The sequence below is a fragment of the Urocitellus parryii genome, chromosome 3 (genome assembly GCF_045843805.1).
Source record: "Urocitellus parryii isolate mUroPar1 chromosome 3, mUroPar1.hap1, whole genome shotgun sequence".
Taxonomy (NCBI): domain Eukaryota; kingdom Metazoa; phylum Chordata; class Mammalia; order Rodentia; family Sciuridae; genus Urocitellus; species Urocitellus parryii.
This window is the reverse complement of record NC_135533.1, coordinates 173,129,482-173,156,967: the sequence shown is the minus strand read 5'-3', so window position 1 is coordinate 173,156,967 and position 27,486 is coordinate 173,129,482. Positions and strand designations below refer to the sequence as shown.

The window sequence follows — 27,486 nt, the reverse complement described above, 5'->3', positions numbered from 1 at the left end:
TAAGTGAATACATTGTTTCCTGAAAGCAGGGAAGCAAACTTGGGAGCATACTACTATTTTATAAAGTCTTATTTCATAGAAACCTTATATTTAAAAAAATTTCCATTTATATATGCACACAATAGGACTTTAAGGTAGATTACTGGCTGTTAAAATATATGGCATCAAGGTGCCTGTGAGCAATGGGTTGATCACCCTATATTCAAGAAGCTCATGCTACTATCCACCCCTGCAAGGGCATTCCTGATGGTGATTGATAGCCTCTTGGTAAAAACAAAACTTTCTTTTTCCTGATTTTAGGTAGATGCACTGAGATTACGACTGGAAGAAAAAGAATCTTTTCTCAATAAAAAAACAAAACAATTGCAGGACCTCACAGAAGAGAAGGGAACACTGGCTGGAGAGATTCGTGACATGAAAGATATGTTAGAAGTGAAGGAAAGAAAAATTAATGTTCTCCAGAAAAAGGTGAGTAGCTTTCATGTTGAGAGTTGGTATCATGCATGTTTTGTCATGTAGAGAGATTTTGAGCAGATGGAAAATAAATTGTCTTTAAAATTTTAGATTAGGAAGTATATTAGTTATTGACATTTTACTTGTGGTTGTATCATATCATTTTTAGCTTGGCCTAATGAATTTTTTACTTTATCACTTAAAAACTGAATAGAGATTTTTTTCATTTGTCAGCTTAAACATGGAGGTAATTTTATAAATTTGGGTATAAACATAAAATAGTAGAGCCAGGGTGCTGCTAGGTAAGTGGTAAAACTTCTGCTTAGCATGTGTGAGGCCATGGATTCCACACTCACCCGTGAATAAAAAAAATTAAATCCAAAAAGTGAGCTTATTTTTCATTTTTCCTTCTTGAGAGTTGATCAGTGTAGTTTGTCTTTAATGCATTTTAGATTCATTTTATAGTTACATAATCTTTGGTTGGTTATATCCTGATGTCTTAGTGCATTCCTGCTGCTATAACAAAATAGCTAAGACTAGGCAATTTATAAAAAACAGAAATATATTTTCTCACAGTTCTGAAGAAAAGTCCAAGATCAAGGTAGAAGTAGGTTCAGTGTCCAATGAGAGTGTTCTCTTTGCTTCCATCATATTGCCTTGTTGCCGCATCCTCTAGAGGGCATATATGCCATTCCCTCATGTGATGGATGGTTCCCTCTAGCCCATTTATAAGGTTGCTAATCCCATTTATGTGGTCTCTGGTCTCATAACTTAAGTACTTTCTGTAGATTCCACCTCTTAATATTTTCACATTGGTGATTAAGTAACATTCAGACCATGGCAATTGCCAAATCCATGTAGATTATTTGGAGAGAAGAGTAATGTTTATACGATATACTTATTTGAATCAACAGAGAGAATGTATAAGAAGTCCCAACCACAGTAACCCAACAAGAAGATGCTCAGCCTCATTAGGACCCTTGTTTTCTTTCTTCTTTCAATGGCTCCTTTTCTCCATTATAGGAGCCCTTGATTTTGTGACAGTACTGTGATTTTCTTTGTTTTAAAACATTTTTAGTTGTAGATGGACACAGTACCTTTAATTAATTAATTAATTTTTATGTGGTGCTGAGGATTGGACCCAGAGCCTCCTCTGTGCTAGGCAAGTGCTCTGCCAGTGAGCTACAACCTGAGACCAGCATTGTGAATTTCTTTTAGATAATTCCCATTTAATGATGTGTACGGTTTAGGGAGAACCATAGAGTGCCTTGTCTTCCTCTAGAAAACGGGTCAGCAAGAAAAGAAACCAATTTCTGCTCTTTTATGAAAGACAAAAGTGGTTAGAAAGATATAAAGCACTCAGATTAGCATACAATCATTATGCAAACTGAGTGGAAATTAATGGTGGGCCAAAGATACCACCCTAGGCAGGCATGTTGCTGGACACCATGCTGTGGCTACACTTGCCACCATCCTCTTGGTGTCACTTGCCATCATCATTTCTCACTCAGATCGTATTAAAAGTATCCTAGCTGTTTTTCCTTCATTTATCCTTGTATTTCTTATAGTCTATTCTCAACATAGAAACTTACTCTGTGGTCAAAACTCTCCATTCACAACCAGCTACAAAATTTGTGGGGTCTAGTAAAAATGAACATTTTTTTGTTGTTTTGTGATGCTGGGATCAAACCCAGGGCCTCACATATGCTAGGCAAGCACTCTGTCACTGTACTGTCCTCTCAGCTCATGACCCAGTACAAATGTGGAGGGTTTTGTTCAAAAATTTAGAATTTCAAGATGGCAATAGCAGAACATAAAACCATGTGTGGGACCCAGGACTGCTGTACAAGTCACAGGTCCATGAAGCTGTACCAGTCCCAGGGGCTTCCATTTTCACTCCGAGGTAATAGTGGAAGTCTTTATAAGGGCCCATGATGTCTTATATGATTGAGCTTCTGACTTCCTGTTTTGTTGGTCTCCCCTTTACTCATGTCATGTTGGCCTCCACTGCCTTTGTACTCTTCTGAGGGAGACATCAGGCATGTTCTCATGTTTTACAGTATTCCCCATGGGGACACTCACCCTGGACTTGCCCTGCCTTGTGTGGTAGCTATAAGCCTAAAGCTCCTGAGTTGGGATGTGCTATAATTGTGAAAAACCTACCAGATTTTGAAGACTTATTGTGAAAAGTATATTGTGAGACCTCTCATTAATAATCTTTATATTATATGTTTAAATACAAATATTTTGGACATAGTAGGTGAGCTAAAATATAATTTTAAAATTTATATCACTTTTCTTTTTTTGTTTTTTAATGGTCTACAAGAAAATTTTATATTACCTATGTGGCTCCTATTATGTTTCTATTGGACAGAACTGCTCTAAGTATTCACATGACTCATGCCTTTTCTCCTTTTGGGCCTCTGTTCAAATGGTACTTTGTTATAGACCTTTGCCCTTTGTTACAGACATAAAGTAGCATTATCACATTCTACATGTTGTTCCCTTGTGCAATTTTATTTTTCCTGCCAATTTGACTCAAGGACTGAGCCATGCAATGATGACCATGACAGTTGGTACTTATTTGTTTCTGTAGAGAGGTTGGGATGAGATTATCAATGAATTCTTAATATCCAGACCCCTACTTGTCCACACTTCTGCTTTTTCATAAGTGAGTTCTCTGGGCTTTTCAAATAAAGAGAGACATCAGATCTCCTCTCAGTGCATTCCTGTTCTATTATGGTGAACCAGAACCTTTAAATGGTGTAATTATGCACAGAATAATGTGGCTTTCATTTTATAGAATAATTAAAGTTAGATAAAAATCAAATCATTGAAATTTCACCAAGGAGTTAAAAGTAGAGATCCTGCATTTGTTTGGAACTCTCAAGATATTGGTGATTCAGTGGGTTGTATTATGAGTTCATTTCTGTTGAAATCTTCATGGACAAGGACCTCATTATTGGATTCCCATCTCACAGTACCCATTTGGTTGATAATAGATAACTGAAAGAGACCTGGGCAGAGATAAGTAAAGACCCTTGAATCAAAGGGTTTTTGTTGGGTGGGGTTAATAGAGAAATGTTACATCGACATACATTAGAGCATGTTCTAATGATTGAAGAGAAGACTTTTCATTTAAAATCTCTAGCAATGAGTGACGACAAGAGCTGAAGACCTGCTGGATTTCTTATGTTGCATGCCAAGCACTATTTACTTACTCTTAACTACAACCTGATGAGACAGGTGCAATTATAAATCCAAGGAACTGAGAAATATTTAGGCTTATGAAAAGCTTGCTCAAGGTCACATAGTCTAGATATAAGAATTTGTTTTGTCTTTGAGTAAATAGAATAAATTGGTTAATGCAAATTAAGTGAATGAACCTCATTTTCTTTTGATCTCAATTATTATGTTGATGACACCAGGTATGAGACTGAGTTGAAGAAGATTCTTGTCCCAATTGCTCATTTGCCAAGAGTTGAAACTAAATGTTCTTTCCCTTGAGGAATAACTGACAAAAGATTTTTCAGTAAAATTGTGAGATGGCACCTTCAGTGCATAAGTGACAAATGATCGCTTTTGCTAATATGAATATTTTGAAAAGAAATATTAAACTTTTTTCCATTCCTAGACTCAAAAGTTTGGGAACCAATTTGGATGCTCTGTAATAAAATTGGTGTCTCTTATAGCTCCTTTTGGCAACATGATCATGATCTTGTTTGTTTGAATCATGTAAAAAATGTTTCATATATACTTGGAGGGTTTGCTTCCAGTTTTTGAACTAAGTGTTTACTGATAGGAGGGTATTAAACCACTGACAACATGGTAAATTAACAAGACTGCTGTTAGACCCGCAGTGTGAAAGGGAAATTATCTCCCAAAAAATGATGTCCATAATTCAGAAGCTGGTTCAAACTGTGGAAATAATAGAGAAGCCAGTGGGTCACTGAAACATTGGGGCTGGAGGCCCTTTGGACCACATTTAGCACAATTGGCTGTTTTAGAGAAGGCCTGGATCTGAACAGTACAATCTTTGGATTACTATTTTGGCATGGAAGAATAATAAACCCATGTCAATGTCAGAGGTGCAACATTACTTCGTGGGCATCCTGCACTGTTTTGATGCCAGTCCAACTGGGTAAGTTCCTTTCCTATCCATATTTAAAGTGGCAGAGCTAGGCTTGCACCTCATATATGTAAGTTTTGCTTTCAGAGCCTTGGGTCTCCAATGTCTTGTGTGTTCTGTAAGTTCTGTAGACACATATGGGTATGAAGATTTAAACATTTTTGTCACTTAAGGAAGGGACTGAAACTGAAGGGAGAACCCCAGGTGGCAAGACAACTCTGATCAATCTTTAGTAAGGAGACAAAAATTATCCAAAATGGACTTTTGGCCCTAATTTCATATTCTTAACTCCATGATGCAAGATATGGAGTTATTTTAGTAGGGATAAAAATATACATGTATGAAAAATGTTTAGTGAACTGTCCCCTGTGGCTGTGATACCAGTCTAAAGAGCAGTAATTTTCATGCTAGAGCCACAGAATTCTGTTCCCATACCTGAATTCAAACTGTAACTGATGAAGTGCTACCTGACTATTGAGTTTTTGTAGGAAATGTCATAAAACCTTGATGACATTGTACATTTGGAAAGTGTATAATGCCTAGCAATTTAGGACATGGTAGTATTTTTTGACCCAGATCAAATCCAGACTGTTACGCAGCTCATAGATTCTTACAGCATAAACTTGCTACCCAGGAATTTAAAAAAGCCATTAAAATTGGACAAAAATTCTATCTCCATTTCCATTCTAGGTCTCAGACTCATGCACAGTGTGAATTTATAGAGTAGAGTTACTTTATTTATTGGGGGTAGGAAAACAGATGTTGATCTCTTTGGAAGCCAAATTCACTGGCTGCCTACTGAACTTGTGGATTGCCCTCTAAGTTGAAAAAGGGAGGGAGGTTGAGTGAAGTTGGCTCCTCCAAGTGGTGTATATGGACTTGCTTGCTTCAGCAGCGTTTTTATACCTATTTGGAACTGTGGTGGTGAAATTTCTGAATGACAATAAGCTCAGAGGTAAGGATGCTATGTGTTATTAGGATACTGATTTTCTTCTGGACTTATTTTTCAAAAAAATAATACTTGAGAAGGTGGCCAAGAACATAAGAGATTTTCACATTAAATGTAAAACTGAAGTAAGGCGTAGAAGACTTTTTTAACTCCTTTGAGCTCTTTCTCAGTGTTTAAATATCTAGTTGAACTTTTATACTTATTATTGGCAAATCTCCTAAGTTTTTGAACATATGCAAAATCATATTACTTCTGCATTTACTGAGTGCTTCCTAAGTGTCAGTCAGTTACTACTCCAGGTTTTGTAGGTTCAAAGAGAAATAAGACATTTTCCAGTCCTCAAGAAGCTGACAATCTGGTTGGGGAGACAGACATGCATAATCCTAAATATAAGTGCAATGGAGAGCAACATATGGCAGGTTACCAGAAGCAAACCACTTGACAGATGCATACAGCAGAAGCCACTTCTGGCTACTTTTAAGCAAATGGGAATTTTTAAGAATATCCAGAGCCCCAATATCTGGTCTATAGAACCAGACTGAGGATGATCAAGAACAAGGACAGCTCTAGGGAACAAATACCACCGTGATCTCATATCCCAGAGTGTCTGGTCAGGTGCTGCCTCTGCTGATGGCTGCCCTGACATCATTCAGTCAGGACTCAAAGTCCTGGGACAGAGCTTCATGTTTTATACAAGTGCCTCTCATTGGCAGAATTTAACCAGACCCTTCATCCAAAGGAATCTGGGAAATGTGACTCTAAGCTTTATTCTTGTTCTGCTCAGAGTTGTGAATCACTTACTTTGTGTAGTCTTTGTTGATACTGCAGTCTGGGATAGGTCTTACACTCTTAAAGAAGTACTTACTGGTTATGTTTGAAGTATGCTTCCTTTGGTGAATGTTGGCTTCCCTGACAGGGCTTAGATTTCCATGAGTTCCCGAACCTTGATAATCAAGATACCTCCAGCTCCTTGATAAATTCTTGGAATAAGCTGGTCCTCAATAAACAAAACAAAACAAACAAACAAACAAAAAAACCTAGCCAAATCGCAATGAGAACTTGGGAGAAAATGCTTTGAGATCTACTTCTGGCCCACGAATATTGTTAGCTCTGAGGAGAGTCATTTGCCCCAGCGAAATGTCAGACCCACTCACTGTTCCCAGTACGGTATGTTCTGTGTAGGCTGCAAGATGGAACCATCCCATGAATAATAAAACTCAGAGGAGGAAATGACTGTTGTTCTGCCCACACCTAACACCTCCACCCTTGGTTCTATTAGTGTGGAAGGTAAAAAGAGATAAAGACTTGGGGCAGAGAGCTCAACCACTCTTCCTTTATTTTACATTTACAGAGAATATTCTTATTCTACAAAGAGAACTCCTTTTTTTTTCTAGTTCTCACTTCTAACTTACTGTATTGTTAGAAATGGGAATGAAATTATTGATTATGCATGGTCAATTATGACAGTGGAAATGATAATTTTTATAATAAAAAGATTATCTATTATTGATTGAAACTTTCTTTATACTGCCCTTCTAGACACTGCACTAGAGGTTTTGCATCCTTATGTTATGAGTTCAGATTATGAATTCTTAAAGTAATGATCATTAGATACTATCATAACCCCCATTTTTAAAAATGAGAGATTATAGTACAAAAAGGTAGTTTTTCCAGAGTCGCATGGCAGGAAAGCAATGGAGCTACTCTGAAGCACTAAACCAATGTCATAGTATATGATCCTGCCTTCCAAAATGGAAGAAGTGGAATCATTTACTTTTAGGGATTAACCAAGATACAATTTAAGCAATTTATCAGAGATTGATATATGAAGATACCTAGTTTTAATACCAACCCAGCAGATATGCAACCATCAAATAATAGGAAAACCAGTTAATAATAGGTTTAAAATAGGAAACCAACTAAATTAATAAAATATAACACCATATCTGGATATAAAAATGTATACAATAGCTATATGTAGAAAGAAGAAAAATTGTGGAGGCCTTTAATTCTATTTGTTCTTTTCTTCTCCCATGATTTTTCACATACCATTCTAAGCCAGTGGGTTGTTTTGTTGTTTCATTTTAAAAGCTTCATGCCTTTCTTTTGCCTCTGATGGTAGTTTCACTTTCCTTTAATTGTTGGGTTTTAGAAGACTGAAACTCCAAAAAATGATTTGAGAGAGACATCTAAACAGCTTTCCTGGACCAGTTGCAGATGAACTCATAAGTTTAGAGACTATTGGCTGAGTCCTGAGAGGAGGCAGCCAGAGAAGGCACTCCAGTTTGCAGTGAGTAGTTCACATAAGGTCTGACCATCTTGGTGCAGGCAAACTCACTCTGCACTTGAAGCCAGGAACTAGGGTGGCCTTTCTGGGGATGGATCTGCAACCAGTGTGCTTGTGGGTCTAAGGCAGTGATTCTCAACCTGGCTGTTTTACAACCCTCTTCCCTACCCTATGGGAAGATTTACATGTTTGCTTGCCATAGCTTGGGATTGCTACAAACTTCTGGTGGATAGAGTCCAATCCAGAAATGCTGCTAAACATCCTACTGTGCCAATGATAGTTCCCCTCCTTGCAATAATTATGAATAAAAGCTCTGGTCCATAGGAAACTTTTCCTTTTTGGGTTTGGATTACTTATCTTGGTGCTCTAGGCCCCCTATCTGGTGATAGTGTTTCTTAAATGGTTTTTACTTAGAATAACAGACATTTATCTCTCTTCTGAGTATTACCTCTGTTGATAAACTTGAGGTTTTTTTCTACACTTTTTCTGTGGCATCATCTTATACAGCTTCAGAGATGGCTAATGTGTATGTGTGTGCACATCCATGTGAGTATAGATGATGAGTGGATCATTATTGTTACTTTCTGCTTTATAATTTTCACATATAAGGGTACATACTTATAAAGAATGAACTATTAAAATTATTATAATTATTAAAACCAATAGGGTCATATTGCTCATGATATAAGCTAATTTGTAGGGTGTTGTATAGGAAATATATAATATGAAGAAAGCTTCTGATTTAGACAAGAAGAGAAACGGATCACCTACTTTAAATTTTTGTGGCTAAATACTGGTGTTATGGTTTGGATATGAGGTACCCTCCAAATGTTCTTGTGTTAATGAAGGAATGTTCAAGGGCAAAATGATTAGATCATGAAACATGTAACCTAATGAGCAGCTTAATAGTTTGAATAGATTAACTGGGTGGTTTAACTATAGGCAGACAGGGTGTGGCTAAAGGAGGTAGGTTACTTGGTGTGTGCTCTTAGAGATTATATATTTTGTCCTTGTCTCCTCCCATTCTCTCTCTACTTCCCAGCTACCATGAGCTGAGTAGTTTTCCTCTGCCCATTCACTATGATATTCTGCCTCATCTCTGGTGATGTAGTTCACCAGACATGGACAGAGACCTCTGAAGCTCTGAACCACAGATAAACTTTTCCTCTTCTAAGTTGTTTTTGTTGAGTACTTTGGTTATAGCAATACAAAGCTAAGTAGAGTAGCTCAGTTGGTATTCCAGTCATTTGGAAAATAGTGACCTTTAAGACCAATTTGTTCTTTCTGATAAAAAAAATGAACTTTATTTTATCAGCCTCTGGGCTGAAAATCTCATTTATGTTTGAATGAAGTATATATTTTCATATATTTTTGGAATAAAGTATAATTATTTTTTTCAATGTAGACTGTATGTATATTTAATTAATATGATGCTTAAATACTTGCAACTTAAAAGAATCTTAGTTAATATCTGATTTTCCAAATATAAGGGATAAAAAAATGAACAACATATTACATAATAAGTTCTCTCATGAATTCTGTATTTGTAGGATAGAGTATGTCACTAGACCTAAGAATAAATGTCCTTACTTTTACATCATTTAATATGTCATGTCTTCAACATAGCATGCAAGTATTGTCAAGGGGTCTAGTGTTAAGTAAACACCACAGAAAGAATGATCACTAAGATGCATGGCTACTACTCATGGCTGAATGGTTTTCCCCACTGCTGGTGATGGTTTAGGGCAAAAACAACTGGGTGACTTTAACTGATTGATCCTGCTGGTCAGAAATCCATGCCCAAATAATGTGAAGATATTTCAGGAAGATGTTTGGGTATATTTTGTGTCTCTTGAGTAGAGTCTGTGGCTTCCTTGGTGACCCACACTTCTTTGTGAAGTAATGTATACACAAGCCTCCTCCTTTGTGTGTTATATTTTGCTTTTCTTCTAAGAACTTTAAAGTTACCCTTCTCCTCGAGATGACATGATAAAATGCCATTTTGTTGTCTAAGGAATCAAAGCCAGAAAAATTTACCTTCTGATAGAGTGATTGATCATCTTCAGGCACTGTCTTCAATTAGGTGTGTCTTTCTCCTCTTGGGCTCTATTGAACACAACCCAATATTTTTTTTGACTTTAAAAGACATGCAACTTTGAGTATGCTAATAATGATTGGACAACCCTGAAGACAGTAAACCTGGAACAGATTTAATGGACTATCATAGTTCAGCCTCTTCATTTCCCCATTTAATGATGCAGGGGTTTTAGAGTTAAAGTAACTTGTATAGGGTCACAGAGCTGAGTAGTGAAAGATCCTGGGCTTACTTTTCTTTTCTTTTTTCTATCCACATCCCTATGACATTTGAGACTTTGGTCACTATTGACCTATGCTGGCCATCTTGCCATCCTTCCATGCATCACCCAACCATTCAACAATAAACATTATACATATCCAGTGTCTATAATGAGCTGGATGACATGCAGGCCCTGGGGATCCATACACTATTGAGGAAGGTATAATTTTTGCCTACTGGAAATTCACGTGGATGGAGAAAGCAACTAAATAGGACACTATAGTACAGGATATGATGTATGCTGTGCTGGCCAGGTACAGAGCGCAAATAGGAGGGACTCCTCGCCTCACAAGGGAAACGGGATGAACAAGGACTTCCTGGAAAAGTTGACGACTAAATTGAGAACTGAAGCAGTAGGAGTCATTGTCCAGTCAAAGCAGCAAAATCAGTATTTCCAAAGCTTTGGCAGAAAGAGGCAGCACAGTGCATTTGGTGGAATTAGAAGTAATTTAATATAGCTGGACCACACTTCTTGCCACATTTAGTAAGCAAATTTCACAATGAAGCATTTTCTATTCTTTATGTCTTCCAGCCATCAAATATATTATATAATTAAAGTTTTAGAGACATTTTGATTTCCATACTATAAAATGTTCTCTTCTAGTCCCTTGTGACTTACAAGTGGCAATAGCGATTATCTGTGTTATTTCAAAATGCAATTCAGGGCCAAATCATGCTGAGAACTGATTCTCATTCAATGAGAGAGCTGATCCCAAGGCAGGGAAGCCAATTTTCTTTTAAATAAATATTTGCTTCTGGGTTAAGACTTTATTTTCTGTACTCAGTTTCACCATAATGGATTTTTTAAAGGTTTGTTTATAATAACCTGCAAAATCCCTTGAAGATTTAAAATAAAATGCCTAGAATACCCTGACTGTGGTTGCTATTCTATTGGGCACAGGCTTATTGACACATTTGTCCATTTTAGCTGCCAGCTATTGCCTAGAGTTTTGTGATATGAAATAAGAGGCAGCTGAGCCTTTGTATGTTTCTGTCTGGAGATGATTCTGTTACTCCTCTCACATACTTCTCAGGTCATTTGAAGAATAAGATTTAATCAACCTTATTTATGTGTGGAGGATAATTTTCTGTCTCTTTTTTACTTACCCTGAATTTGGCAGTGGATCCACTCTGAAAAGTGTATACATATAGATATTAGTATTTATCATCTTATGGCATAAGGGAAGTCCTTAATTAAAAGCTTTTAAGATACATGCCTTAGATATTACCAAAAGTTCTCTATAGGTTTAATGCAATGCCAATCAAAATCCCAACGTCATTTCTTGAAGAAATAGAGAAAGCAATCATGAAATTCATATGCAAAAATAAAAGACCCAGAATAGCAAAAGCAATTCTAAGCAGGAAGTGTGTGTGAATCAGGCGGTATAGCGATACCAGATTTCAAACTATATTACAGAGCAATAGTGACAAAAACAGCATGGTACTGGTACCAAAACAGGCGCGTGGACCAATGGTATAGAATAGAGGACACAGAGACTAATCCACAAAGTTACAACTATCTTATATTTGATAAAGGGGCTAAAAGCATGCAATGGAGGAAGGATAGCATCTTCAACAAATGGTGTTGGGAAAACTGGAAATCCATATGCAACAAAATGAAATTGAATCCCTTTCTCTCACCATGCACAAAAGTTAACTCAAAATGGATCAAGGAGCTTGATATCAAATCAGAGACTCTGCGTCTGATAGAAGAAAAAGTTGGCTCCGATCTACATATTGTGGGGTCGGGCTCCAAATTCCTTAATAGGACACCCATAGCACAAGAGTTAATAACAAGAATCAACAAATGGGACTTACTTAAACTAAAAAGCTTTTTTCTCAGCAAGAGAAACAATAAAAGAGGTAAATAGGGAGCCTACATCCTGGGAACAAATTTTTACTCTTCACACTTCAGATAGAGCCCTAATATCCAGAGTATACAAAGAACTCAAAAAATTAGACAATAAGATAACAAATAACCCAATCAACAAATGGACCAAGGACCTGAACAGACACTTCTCAGAGGAGGATATACAATCAATCAATAAGTACATGAAAAAATGCTCACCATCTCTAGCAGTCAGAGAAATGCAAATCAAAACCACCCTAAGATACCATCTCACTCCAGTAAGATTGGCAGCCACTATGAAGTCAAACAACAACAAGTGCTGGAGAGGATGTGGAGAAAAGGGTACACTTGTACATTACTGGTGGAACTGCAAATTGGTGCGGCCAATTTGGAAAGCAGTATGGAGATTCCTGGGAAAGCTTGGAATGGAACCACCATTTGACCCTGCTATTGCCCTTCTCGGACTATTCCCTGAAGACCTTAAAAGAGCATGCTACAGGGATACTGCCACATCGATGTTCATAGCAGCACAATTCACAATAGCTAGACTGTGGAACCAACCCAGATGCCCTTCAATAGATGAATGGATAAAAAAATGTGGCATTTATACACCATGGAATATTACGCAGCACTTAAAAACGACAAAATCATGGAATTTGCAGGGAAATGGATGGCACTAGAGCAGATTATGCTTAGTGAAGCTAGCCAATCCCTAAAAAACAAATACCAAATGTCTTCTTTGATATAATGAGAACAACTATGAACAGAGCAGGGAGGAAGAGCAGGAAGAAAAGATTAACATTAAACAGAGACATGAGATGGGAGGGAAAGGGAAAGAAAAGGGAAATTGCATGGAAATGAAGGGAGACCCTCATTGCTATACAAAATTACATATAAGAGGTTGTGAGGGGAATGGGAAAATAAACAAGGAGAGAAATGAATTACAGTAGATGGGGTAGAGAGAGAAGATGTGAGGGAAGGGGAGGGGGGATAGTAGGGGATAGGAAAGGTAGCAGAATTCAACAATTACTAATAGGGCATTATGTAAAAATGTGGATGTGTAACCGACGTGATTCTGCAATCTGCATTTGGGGTAAAATTGGGAGTTCATAACCCACTTCAATCTAACGTATGAAATATGATATGTCAAGAGCTTTGTAATGTTGTGAACAACCAATAAAAAAAATATAAGATACATGCCTTAGGGCTGGAGTTGTAAGTGGAGGAGAGCTTGTCTAGTATGTATAAGGAAATGGGTTCGATCCTCAGCACCATATGTAAATAAACAAATAAATAAATAAAATACATATCTATGTTTCCCTTGAAAACAAAAGTAATGAAAGGGTAGTATGTTCTTGATAAATATAATTCCACAATTATTGTAGATAACTGGCATCTTCCTATTGTTCTGATAGTACAGTCTTATTGCCAGTGTTTTTTACTTCAGACTTAGTGATTTTACAACTTTTGCAAACAGAAAGATGTAAGTACTTTAAAAAGACTATCTTCACAGAAGCTGAATTCTAAATCAATGTTACAGAATATATGGCACTTTGGTATTCTTTCATACTATTGTATCATGCTTCCTTTTAAAAAACCAGCAATAGCCATGTATAATCAGTCTTTGGCTAATATTATTATAGTTAATAATATTATTACAGTTTATTAAACTTCTAACAAAGGTGCTGTAGCAGTTAGAAGTCTAAGTTGAACCTTAAGATTTCTTACCTGCTTGGTATGCATGTCTTAAATAATATCCAGGACTGTGGATATAATGAATTTTGTACCAGTGATTATGTTTTATTATATTATAACATGTGGCAGAATTGACTTTAAGAAAGGGGGATTATCTGTGTGGATTTGAACTAATTACATGAGCCCTTTAAGTCTAGTTCCGATGGTCAGAGATGGGGAAGGCAGAGATTTGAAATATGAAGAAAGTCAATGCATGAAAAGTTCTCTGCTGTCAAAATGAAGATTGAGAGGCTATGGCAAGGAGTGCAGGCAACCCTAGGGCTGAAGATGCTTTCTAGATGATCACTAGCATAGAAGCAAGCCCTGTAATCCTAAAAACCACAAGAAACCACACTTTGCCAACAGTAAGAACAAGCTCTAAAGTGATTTTTTTTCCCTAGAGCCTCCAGACAAATACTCATAATGCCTGAACATTGATCTCCCCTTCTACTATCTTGAACTAAAACCCCAGCTGTAGCATCTTGGACCTCTGATCTGCACAACTGTGATTTGATAAAAGAATGTTGTTTTAAGCCACTAAATTGGTGGCATTTTGTTAACATCAGTAGAAAACTGATATAAGGGTTTATTAACTGTTTAATAGTTATCAAACCTCTCAGAAATTCTGAGGCAAGTAAACAGGTGTGGAGTACACAGGATACTAACAAGTTATTGATAAACAGTTTCCAATGCCTTGACTATTCCATTTAGAGATCCTGGATATTTTTTTATTATTTAAGACAAACCTGTATAAAATTTGTAGGTTCACAGAAAAATTGAAGGGAAGGTACAGAAATTTTCCATATACTTGAGCCACCACACATGTACAACCTTCTCCACTGTCAACATCCCTCATTAGAGCTGTACGTTTGTTACAAATGATGAACCTACATACACACATCATTATTATCATGGCCCTAGTTTACATTAAGTTCACTTTGGGTATTGTATATTCTATGGATTTGGGCAAATTTCAGTTGACACATAGCCATTGCAACACTGTCATACAAAGTTGTTCTGTCCTGAAAATCCTCTATACTCTGCTTGTTCATCCTATCCTCTTCCTAACCCCCATTAATATCTTTGCTCTTTCCATGGTTTGGCCTTTTCCATAATATCAAGTAGGTCAAATTATTACAAGTGTATTATTTTCAGATATATCAATGTACTTTTAAATTTTGTCTAAGTCTCCTTTTTGGATGGCTCATTCCTTCTTTTTACACTGAATAATATTCCATTATCTAGATGTGTCACAGTTTATTTTGATTACTTCCAAGTTAAATAATTTCAAGTTAAGTCATTAGAAACATGCATATGTAGTATTTTATATGGACTTTGCTTTTCAACTCCCTTGTGTGAATATGACTGTAATGCTGGATCGTATGGTATGAGGATGAGTAGTTTTGTAAAAATTGTCAAACCTTCTTCCAAAGTGCTTGTATAATTTTGCATTCCTGCCAGCAGCAAATGGAAACTCTTGCTCTTACACATCCTCACCAGTATTTGGTGTTGTCAGTATTTTCAATTTTGGCTATTTTAATCAGTATGTAGTCATTGTCTTAACCTACATTTCCCAGTTTACACATAATGTGTAGCATCTTGCCACATGCTTATTTGCTCTTTATCTCTTTTTGCTTAGAAGTCTGTTAAGGTCTTTGTCATTTTTTTTTCAAATTTTGTTTTCTTAGTGTTGAGTTTTAAGTGCTTTTTGCATATTTGGGATAATATCCATTTCTCAGATGTGTCTTTCAAATATTTTCAGTCTGTGGCTTATCTTTTCATTCTGGCTTTTGGTGTCTTTCATGAAGAAAAAATACTTAATTTTATTTATTTATTTACTTTCTGAGAATTTTTTTAACATGATAACAGAATATTCTTTGATTCATTGTACACAAATGGAGCACAATTTTTTACTTGTCTGGTTGTACATGAAGTAGGGTCACACCATTTGTGCAATCATAAATGTACCTAGGGTAATAATGTCTGTTTCATTCCACCATCTTTCTTACCCCCATGTCCCTCCCCCCTCTCCCTCTCTTTTGCCCAATTCAAAGTTCCTCCTCTTGTACCATGTCCCCCTGTGAATTGTGCTTCTATAAACATTGATATGGCTGCATCAGTGTAGTATGCTGTTTTTAAGCCCTTTGGGTATAGACCGAGGAGTGGGATAGCTGGGTCAAATGGTAGTTCCTTTCCAAGTTTTTTAAGGAGTCCACATACTACTTTCCAGATGGTTTGCATCTATTTGCAGGCCTACCAACAACGTTTGAGTGTGTCTTTTTCCCCACATCCTTGCCAACACTTATTGTTGCTTATATTCTTGATCACTGCCATACTGACTGGAGTGAGATGAAATCTTAGAGTAGTTTTGATTTGCATTTCTCTAATTATTAGAGATGTTGAACATTTTTTTTCATATATTTGTTGATCAATTATATATCTTCTGAGAAGTGTCTATTCAGCTCCTTAGCCCATTTATTGGTTGGGTTGTTTGGTTTTTGGGTGTTAGGTTTTTTGAGTTATTATATTTCCTGGAGATTAGTGCTCTATCTGATGTGTATGTGGTAAAAATTTGTTTCCATTCTGTAGGCTCTGTCTTCACCTCACTGAGAAATCCTGGAAATTTTGATGAAGTTTTATAATTTTAGAGGGATTAGTGTTATTTAAAAATGTATGCACAGAAGTGAGCTATTATTGCATCTTTCAGGTTATACTATTTCAGATCAGACAATTAAATTACCTAAAATGCAATTTTATGTGTTTTTCTGCTTTCCATGAAATCCTGAGTTCATTAAAAGAAATAACAAGGTCTTATTTATCTTCTTACTCCTGATAACCAGCATAGTGCTTAGGATGTTATACACGTCATAGGTACTAGAAAATTGAAATTTGATGGAATGAATCAGTAAATCTGTCCAAAGTTCTAGTTATATTCAGAGTGAGTAAACAAATAGGGATGGCTTTTTTCCAATAAAACTTTATTTACAAAAACAGGCAGGGAGACAGATTGGACCATGGGCTGTAGTTTTCTGAATTCTGGTATAGATCACAAGTTATTATAGCCTGTACGCAATTCTATCATATAGCAACCTTCATGGAATGTTTGAAGCTTTTTTATGTATTCTAAATATTTAATAGAAGGGAACAAGGTATCCTTGTTTTCCAGACTGTATTTACTATTTGCCTCAGACATTCCTTCTGGTGCAATAGGAAATAAGTCATTCATTCCCAAGGGTGAGGTCTTCCCTAGTTTCTGTTGCATTCTATAGCTTTTTTGTGAGTAAAGACTGAATGAAGCAAAGCTAAGCAAACAGGATGTGCTCAAATGAATAACACCATTGACATGGGGTGGAGATAGTTCTCTCTTCAGTGTTAAAATATGAAGTTAAATTCTTTAAGTCACATATGATACTGTGATTTCAAAAAAGCCCATGAAAGGTGGCATACACATACTGTGGCTCTCTCCAAATTATGAATGTTTATGAACTTGTGAACATCTGTAGGCACAGATAGACAAGGGCAGCCAGGTGGAAAGATAGGAATAAATGTAAGGAAATTTTCACACCTTTCCATGTAACTCGCATTTTCTTAGAGCCTACAGGGGAACCATCTGCGAAATATGGATGACAGTTATATAAAATATCAGGTAGTTAGGGAAAAACAAATGTGGGGTAATGGACCAAAGCTGCTTAATCTGGTGCCTCAACTAGGAATTAATAGTACAGAATGAATTAAGGGTGTAGACATTGATTTAACCTCAGCATGGTTTTTTTTTTTAAATGTTATTTGGCTGATTGGTGAAAGTATTCCAAAATGGAGGAATAGCTAAATAGTAATAATATAATTCATACATGGAAATTCAGTCAATAGAAATTATGTTATAGAAGAATACTTAATGACAGGAAAATATTAGTTTGTTAATTTAAATAGACAAATACCATATTGTTTTTAATATATATTTGTAATATTTATAAATATGTTGTTTTTGCGTAACTTTACCACCATTTAATTGTATAACTTTATTTTTGCTTAAAAAAGTTTATACACACATGCATGCATCAGTATTATTGTTAAGATCATGGACTGGGCCTGGGGATGTAGCACCGTGGTACAACTTTTATCTAGAAGCACACACTCTAGCTTTGATCCCCCATACTAGAAAAAGAAAATGCACTGGCTGTGACAGGCCTGGTTTGAATCTCAGTGCTATCACTTACAGGATTTTAAGCTTAGGCTCTTAATTTTGTCTCCCCTGCTTCGGTTTACCTATCTTTAAAATGGAGATAAGTTTATATCTCATTTCAGTCTCATTTTTTCTCAGAATAGTAGATGTTCAAGAGAGATTTGTTGAATGAACAAAGAGTTCATTAGAATTCATGTACAACAAATTATTATTTTATTCTAAATATCAGAATTTAAATGCTAAAACTTGTCAATACTTTCATAGATCTTGGGAAAAATGGAATTACTTTATGGAGATCATTTTAAATTGATTTCTAAATTTATATGCAGTAAAAACCACTCTTTGTGTATAGTTCTATGAATTTTAACAAAAGCATAGAGTTAGGTGATTCCCTTCACCAATGTGATACAAGACAGCTTATTTACCTCAGAAACCTCCCTTGCGCTGCTATCTTGGTCAGCCTCTCTACCCAACCTCCAGTCTCTGGTGACCTAGGTTCATTCCACATTCCTATAGTTTTGCAATTTCCAAAATGTCATAGAAATGTATATAGTATACAGCCTTGGATGCCTGGCATCTTTCAATTAGCATAATGTATTTACACATGATCCATGTGGTAGCCTTTATCAGTAGTTCATTCTAAAGATAATACATGTAAAAATAGCCCTGTTATTTATGTGACTGTTCATGTCATAATCACATAGGTCTTTTATCCCTGAAGTTGTCCTGAAGCTACAGTTGTTAGGCTAGATGTTAGCTCTAAAGAGGACTTGAGAAACAGCCTTGTATCACTCAGCTCAAGGAGAAGGTAAGGAGTCTTAGAGCCAGAGATCAAATGCATTGGCTCAAATGAGCTCAAGTCAGAGCTGACACCACAACCCAGAGCTCTTGCTGATAAACTTGAAAATTTATATTGGAAGTTTAAGAGGATAAACAATGATGCTGATTAATGAGAAAGTCCCTGAAGGAAAAGAGGGGCATGCATGAACGTGTGTGTCTCTGTGTGTGTCTCTGTGTGTGTGTCTGTATGTGATGTGTTGTGTTGAAATAACGGTGTTAAACTGTTTTTAGAAAAGAAGAAGAACCAGCCCCCCTTTTTTTTTTGTCTAGAATGAGAAGAAAGCATCCTCTATCATTATTATAATTTTTATAATAGGGGTGAGTTTATGTCAATCCATCTCCATTTTCTAGCTTTCATAGTAAGTAGTAAATAGTTTGGAGAGAGGCCACGGGTATCATAGATGTTGCTTTCATCCCTGGTGCAGATATATGGTAAATGGCCAAGTCTTTAAATGTGTAAATTTGGTCTGATGAGCACCAGATCCCCATAGAAAACACGCCATTTCCACCAACCAGATCTTGGAGAAGTGTATAAAGGTGCCCAGTTTTGCCCTGAAGCCTGAACTTAAGTGTCTGTTTACCACTTATTATTTATCCTATTTACCTTTTTATTCTAAAGGAATAGTACCACCTTATTTTAAAATAGTTTACCTAGAAGTACATATTATATCTCTTTTAAAAAGAGAAATAGCAGTATAGTTCTTTTATTCTTAAAAATCAAAATAGATTTTTAAAAATGGAATCTCTTAAATTTAAATGAAATATTTATTTTTATTGCATAAGGCAATGAAGAAAATAAACATTTAATTTTAACAAGGAAAATTCAGATTTATGGTTTATAATATGAAATGCAGAAAAATTGTTTAGCCTGAAATATTTATTTCCTGATTTAAGTTGGCTGCAGTGATGCATACTTATACCCATGTATATATCAACTAATTTTCTTCTGCTTTATTTTAAACCTCCCTTTTAAAATATATTTATAGAAGTTGACTGAATGTCACAGATATAGAACTTAGTTAAGCACCCATGGTAATTTATATATTTGTTCTGTTTACTGTAACTTTAACTTAAGTTTCTGGTAAACATGGCAGTTTTCATAAGGAAATATATGTTATTTGCCATGTTCAAATCTAAACTTTCAGAAACTGTTCTTAAAGAACTGTAATTGTGTCTTTGCTTTGGTATTTCATTTCCATTCATAGTTCAGACATTTGTTGTATATTTCTGTGTGGTTTATATATTTTTTTAAACTTCATGCCACAAGACCTTTATTTAGAATTTTAAGTTAAACATTTTTTCTTTGAATTGTTCATCCTTTCCCTCTTTATAGAGTCTCTACATTCAGAGTTATTGGTTGGTACTAGGCAGAAACTGGGCCAAATTTTATGGTAGTTGACCAGCTAGTCTGGTTAGATACAATACCTGGTTGGAGTGACAGTACAGATTAATCCAGCCCACAGAGAGGAGGAGGAGGTAGAAAATAACATCCACAGTGCTTACAAAATCAGTGATTTTGATAGGGAAAGAACCTGAGACACCATCCTTGTGGTGAAATGAAGGAAAATAAAAAATGTTAATTGTAGCTATTGAAATTGCCTTATAGTACATGGGAGGTGCTAATTTGCTCAGACATCTTTTCGAAAACTTGCTTGTAGAAGCTGCTCAATCCTGTTGTTATTTATGTGTAGTAGTGCCTGTAGCCAGAGAGCTATCTTTCTGGACTTGCTTCTTTCTAACTGAGAATAAAGGCTTGAGGAATATAGGAGATGTCAGTAGCAACAAGCAACTCAAATTTTTCAAGATAAAGACCATGGCTGGGAAGAATTGAGCAGGCAAGGGAAGGTTACTGACTCTGCATTAATAATAAATTTCCGAGAGTGCAGAACAAATCATGCCAGGCCATCTTTATCGTTTTCTAGGTGGACGTGCAAGATTAAAGAAAGGAATTCAATAGTGGTAATATCTGGAATTGAGTAAATCATCTAATTCAGTGTCTCCACAAATCTTTGGGGGCAGTGGATGCAGGGGCGGGGGTGGGGGTAAAGAAACTCAATGAGAATTGGCTCTGAGCACTGTCATGTGGATTCAATTTGGCTGTTGTAATAAATTACAATGGAACAAGATCCATTGGGACGACGTTGGGATCAATAGAAGGTCAGGCTGTAGCATCTCCAGCAGTGGTCTGGAAGACTGGATAATACACTTTATTAAGCTTGGCAGGCCAGGAGATTTTGGCACTATTGTGGTCACCACAACTGTCATTAGCCTTCATGAGGCACCTGTTGGGTATGGGGCATGCTGAGGGTCTCTAGATCACAGAGAGAATGTGTACAGTTGCATAAATGACCAACCTGCTTAAAATGATGATAATAAGTACAACTTATTGAATATGTACAAAGTTGCCATGCATAGTGCTAAGCTGTTTTTATGGATGATATCTTTTAATACTAATTGCAGACTTGCTTGTAGAAGCTGCTCAATCCTGTTGTTATTTATGTGCAGTAGTGCCTTTTCTTCCCATTTTGCATATGAAAAAATGGTATGTAGAGAATGACCATAGATGCATATCAGTCATAGATTATGAGCCAAGGTGGTCTGGATTTTACTCTTAGCCTCTATCAGTATATAGATATCTACTTTGTGCTCATGGAGAAAGATGATTCATTTTTTTCATTCAGTAAACATATTAAATAAAGTGATCCCCATATATTAGACAACTCATTTAAAGATAATTTTTTAAAAATGGTAAAACTGTGACTGTGATACTGTTACAAATGAACATGTTAAAAGATTTTACTTATTAATTAGGAAACCACCAATGTTAGAATTGGACAGAGACTCTGGAGATGATTTATAGATCAGGAATATAGAAATGAATGAACAAATAGAGACATAACTCGTTTTACCCTAGTGTAGAGGGGAAATCAATATAACCTCTACTGGACACATCAGAATCTTTATGTTTGTAGATAATAATTATTTCCATTGCTATAAATTATTTATAATTTACTAAGTTGTACCAGATAATCAAAGCCTAGAATCAGAAAGGGGATGACCTGAGCAATAGTTTTTCTGTTGAGCAACAGTTTTATTTTTCCTCACATTCTAAATAAAGAATTGGGATGCAGGGCTGGGGCTATAGCTTAGTGGTAAAACACTTGCCTCGCATGTGTGAGGCACTAGGTTTGATCCTCAGCACACATAAAATAAATAAATAAATAAATATATTATTTGTGTTTAGCTACAACTTAAAAAAAAAAGAACAAGAATTGTGGTCCAGCAAAATAGGATATGATTTAGGATAAAAGAATTAAAAATAGAGACCTGATTCTTGGTTTCCCCAGTATGTCTTCTTGAGAATGGTCACTCAGTGGCATGTGTCAGTGTTTCAATGCATGTGCCAAAGCCTCTCAAAATCCAACAAAGCTCCAAAGCTGGCTCTTGGGTTTCCACTTCAGTCCTAACTTGCGGAATCTGTTGGCAACACAGACCATGCTGGTGCTTTCCATCCCTATCTGGCCGGGCACAAGGGAGTACTTGCCCACAGTGGGAAGGTTAATAAATATTTGTTGAATGAGTCAACACATGTAGAAGATTTTCTGGAGCAAGATCAGAAAGATAGTTATGATTGTGATCATCAGTATAATTATTATTTTATTTCCTAACAGCACCTAGTGTTTATTGAAAGCAATCATTCAATACAAGTATCTGTGCAAGATACTACGTTAGGCACTTTACTGGCCACATGGATAGGTCCCTTACCTCCTGCAGGTCTCTCCTCCATTGTCACCCTCTCAAGGAAGCCAACCCTGACCTTAGAAATATGGCACACTACTTGTAGTCCTTATCCCCAGCAGTCCTTTTCCTTCTTACCTTGCTCTAACTGTTCTTTTTTCCCCCATAATATTTTACCTTCCACTATACTCTGTCATTTGGTTACACAAGGGTAGGGATCCTTGTCTCTTTGGGGTACTAATGTATCCCAGATGTTCAGATCAGCATCTGCCATGTACTATCCATCTCTATCCATCTATGAAGAATATATTGTATGAATATTTCATTTAACCTCCACAGTACCTTACAGTCTGTGAGGTAGGTACTGTTTTTATTCCAATGTAGCAGAAGAAGAAAGGTTCCAGGAAGATGCTTTGTGTTATATTTTTTTGTATATCCTTAGCTGACCACTCAGGTAAGACAGGAGCTTTGCAGTTGAGAAGAATCCAGAAATTTCCAAGATTTCTAATACCCAAAGTAAGACTTAATCAATGTGGTCCATGATGCTGAAAAATTTTTAAAGAGCATGAAAATGTGTTAAGATGAGTTATTATTTAGTAGGCACAGAGTTTTGGTTGCACAAAATGAAAAGAGTTTTGTGGGGTGATGATTGCATACAATATGAACGTGCTTAATGCCCCTGGACTGGACACTTTAAATGGTCAGGGTGGTAAATTTTATATCATGTGTATTTTGCCACAATAAAAACTAAAATATAGAATAATAAAACGTTAAAATGTGTTAAGATTTATAATTATTGTTTAAGAAGTGTGTGGGAGGAGGGAGGATAGGGCAAGAAATGAAATAATTTTATTAGGGAAATGGAAGGAAGAAAACTATTGGGGTAAAATTTTGGCTTTTCTTTGTCTACCTCTGTGTTCCTTAGCTCCATCAGCCTCTGTTCCCCCAATAAACATGGCCCCTGTATCCCTTTCCTAGAGAAGTTGTGAGGATGTATGGAGAATCAATGTAAAGGTGATGGCTCCTAAATGAATCCTTTTTTTAAAAAAAATATTTTTAGTTGTCGATGGACACAATACCTTTATTTACTTATCTTTATGTGGTCCTGACCATTGAATCCAGTACCTCACCCATGCTAGGCAAGCACTCTACCACTTACCCATAACCTCAGCCCCTGAATCCTTTTCTTTTAGGGGCATTCCTAATCAAGCAATCAGGAAAGATGCCTTTATTCTTTCCAGACTCTTAATAAATTGTTTGTCTCATTGTATAAAACAGCGAGTATAGTATTGAGAGCTCTAGGGGACCAACAGCAGAGAGCACCAGTATCACCTAGTCCCTGCTGTCCTCTACTCAGAGGATGTAAAGCAATGTCAAGAAATTACTAGCACTTTGTTCTCGGCTCTTGAAGTTTGGCACCCTTTTGTGTGAGTTTATTCCTATGTCTGGGTAGTGCTAGGAGACTCTCCAGCTCTCATAATGGCTCAGACGAGAAACAGATTTATTCCAGGCAAGCTTCAGTCATGTGACCTGTTCAGTGTTGTTGATTTGTGTCCTTTTTCTATCTGAGATAGTTGACAGTGGGGTCATGGAGTTGTAACTCTTTCTTTCTTATTTGGGGTATTGAGAAGTAGATTTCTGCTGTTTCCCAAGAGAAGCATCACAAAGTCATAGGAAACATTCAGGCATCCTTATGACATTGAGGAAACTATAAAGACCAAATGGCATTTCATGTCTTCCTTCCCTCCCTTTATGGGAACCTACATAAATTATCTCTTAGGAATTCAATAGATTAAACCTTGAGTCCTCTAGGGACAGGTATCCAAATGCATTTATCTGTAGATGAGGAAAGAATTGTCACATGGCAAAGGTCAAGATCTTGGTCTGGCAAGGCATGATGGTCCAAGGGTCTTATTTATATCAGGGATAATTTTCTGGGAAGCTAATGATGCTCAAGTCCTCCTTCCCTCCAAGTGTCTTCCAGAATCCTGGCAGTGTGATCTCATGTTCATCTGTTTTTGTAGATTTTGTAAAAGTAAGATATTTCTGTATTTTGTTAAAGACCACCTTCTTCAACTCCCACCCAGTTTGGTTCACTAAAGTCTTGATCTTCCCCTGCTATTACTGATTTTGAAATGTGGTCATACAGAACCAACCACAACAGAGCAACTCGCAACATGAGGGGAAGCAAGTACAGATAGAGGAGAGGCTCAAGTGGAGTGGGTCAAGAAGTGGAGATGGAGTATATCACTGAAAGTAAGAAGAGTCTTTCTCTGCAGCTGGGGTGTGCTAGTGATGGGGCTGATGGGTCTCTGGAGAGGAGCAGGTTTGGAAGCCAGTCTCCATTACCTCTGCAGTTTTTCTGTCTCGCCTGTTTTACAGGACATTCTGGGAGGAAAAGTACTGCTTGAGCTCTTTGGAGTAGACTCGATGACTAATATCTTTTAAGTCAAATTTCCTCTGAACAATGGAAGCTAAGGTTGTATATCAGAACCAGACATCAATATATTTGGCCATGGATTACAATGAAATTTACTGGTGCTAAAGATAATCAAACCATTTCATTTTCCATGCATTTTATGGTCTGAATAAAGTGATATCACTCCTTCGAAACGAGGAAAATGACTTGCTTTACTTGCTATTCTGTTGGGAGAGAAAAATCTCTGAAACTCTAGGCAACCAATGACTGTCTCTCCTCTCTGTCTGCCCTCCCTGTAGGGGACCCTGCCATCCCATGTAGGAGGCACCAGCTCATGTTGTTCCTTTTGCCTACACAGGTTTTATAGCTTGAAGGCTATATCACATTCCCTTTGCTGGCTGGTGGAAAGAGGCAAAATGTTGAGCAGATGTTGATTAATGGGGCCCCAGTTGCTGTGTTTGGCATGTCAGTTTAAGTTTAGTGGGGCTCTAATAGTTTCTACACACAGGGCCTGTGTCTCCCCAAAGGTAACAAATGCTGCAACCCAACACTAGCATTGTCTTTCAGAGCCTTTGTGTTGCAATATTGAATTACATCAGACTGCCATGAGGGCTGTGAGCCTCTGAAGACCAACATTTGGTCTACGTCAGATCTTAATTACTTTTTGATATAAAAGTACATATGCAGAACATGAGGGCAATTCTGAATGACTTAATAAAGTGTCTTGAAAACAGACTTTGGATTGTTGCTGCAACAGTTTTTCCAACTTGCTTGCTTGGATGTTGGCAGAACCACTTAATTTTAACTGTTTTTCTAAAAGAGATGGCCCATGGTTGATCAACGGGCAATGTGTTGCACCAGGAACTTGCTAGCTATGTGGACTGAATCAAATTATTTTACTCCTTCAAGCCTTAGTTTCCTCATCAATAAAATAAGAACAGAGTATCTCTTCCACAGAGTTGTTGTGAGATTGAAATGATATCATGGATGTTGAAAGTGTCTAACAGGGTATAGAAAATACCTACCAGAAAACGTGGACCATAATAACCATTAAATACATAAGAGATATTCATACTAAGATATACTGTCATCTCTATGAAGGACATTTGTTCACTCATTTACTCAGTAATATAATTGCTTCTCTACCATGTTTTCCACATGGACCTCACTCAGTTATCCCCAAATTGGCTGCAGTGGTTTGAACTGTAGAATCCTTGTAATTTTTATTTGCACTTCCTTGAACTTGAGTTTCCCCATTCAACAAAATTTGTTTTCCTTATTCCAACTCAGAGCAGATCTGTCCTTCTGGGCCATGCGTGGGCACAAACCTGCTATTTCTCTTTAAGAGATATCCCCTAAAGAAATAGCCCAGGATGAAGATAATCTACACAATTTTATTAAAAGAATGACATTATTTAATTTTCATCTGTTTTCCCAAACAATTTAAAATTAACCCTAAAAGCCAAGTGAATGTAATGATGGCCATGTTATTGATAGCTGTTAGTAATATCTAACTTGGCTGGAACTTGGAGGAAAGATTCACAGATGATTCGAGTGATCTCAGCCTATCAGGGAAACACAAGTTGTAGTGGCCTGTTGGCTTTGAAGTGTTGGTTTTAAAGGGTTTAAAGCTGCTAGTGTTTAGTAAAAATATGTCAGATTTATCTTAATGAGCCACTTTATATAGGTATGGCGCTTTATGATTTTCATAGAACACATGTTGTGACATTTGATCCCCTCCCTACCCCTATGGGGTTGTCAAGGCAGCTATTATTATGGCCATTTTTGTAGATGAGAAAACAAGGTCTAGAAGTAGTTAAATGGCTTAAGATCATGAGGTAGAAAAGCAAAGGGAATCAAGTTTTCTGGGTTCCAGCAAACAATAACAACAGTGATCATAATGGTAAGGAGACACGAACAATCAGGCAAGCGTTTTATATGTCAGCTCTGTGTGAAGTTCTTAATGTATGTAACTTGGTTGCCAGCTGAGGTTAGCCTGTATTTTGAGATGTAAACACAGCTTTCATGTCCCACCCCACATCCAGTAAGAAGCCCATCCTCCCAGCTCTCTCCACCCCTCAGAGTCTCCTCAGAATGACCTTTAGCTATGGATTTTAATCCCTGTTACTCTACTGTCCTCACACCTCCTTCCCCCAGCAGGTCTGGTTTTTCTGTTTACCTGGTGATGAAACAAACCTTTTCTTTTCTTTTTTACATTTTCAATGTTACATTCACACAAAGTATTAGGACTGAGCCTTCCCTGAGACTTTGGGGTGGGATGGCAGGGATTATATCAGGTTATATCCTAGTAGGGCAGAGATGAGAAAATGGAACATCGGTCTTCCATGATTCTTTGAATTGCCCCATGGTGTGTGATTTCCCATTGGTCACTTTTGCCTGCTTCTTTCAGGAGCTTGCTAAGTTGCTCAGACTCCTCTCTTCCCCACCTTTCTCCCTCGTGCACCTTACTACCTCCCTTCTCACCTTTAGCCCGATCCTACCTGAGCATAGTGACGTTCAGGTCTCTTTGTACTTCTCTGCATCCTATA

At 36.9% G+C, this 27,486-nt stretch overlaps 1 protein-coding gene across 1 annotated transcript in view; it reads left to right on the top strand.

Annotated features, from left to right (window-relative positions):
• The window catches only part of Erc2 (ELKS/RAB6-interacting/CAST family member 2), an 808,331-nt gene that overhangs the window by 340,424 nt on the left and 440,421 nt on the right, over window positions 1-27,486 (top strand). Inside the window, exon 7 of the mRNA XM_077796473.1 lies at window positions 301-468. Coding sequence (XP_077652599.1) covers window positions 301-468 — 168 coding nt within the window. The remainder of the gene's footprint in view (window positions 1-300; window positions 469-27,486) is intronic.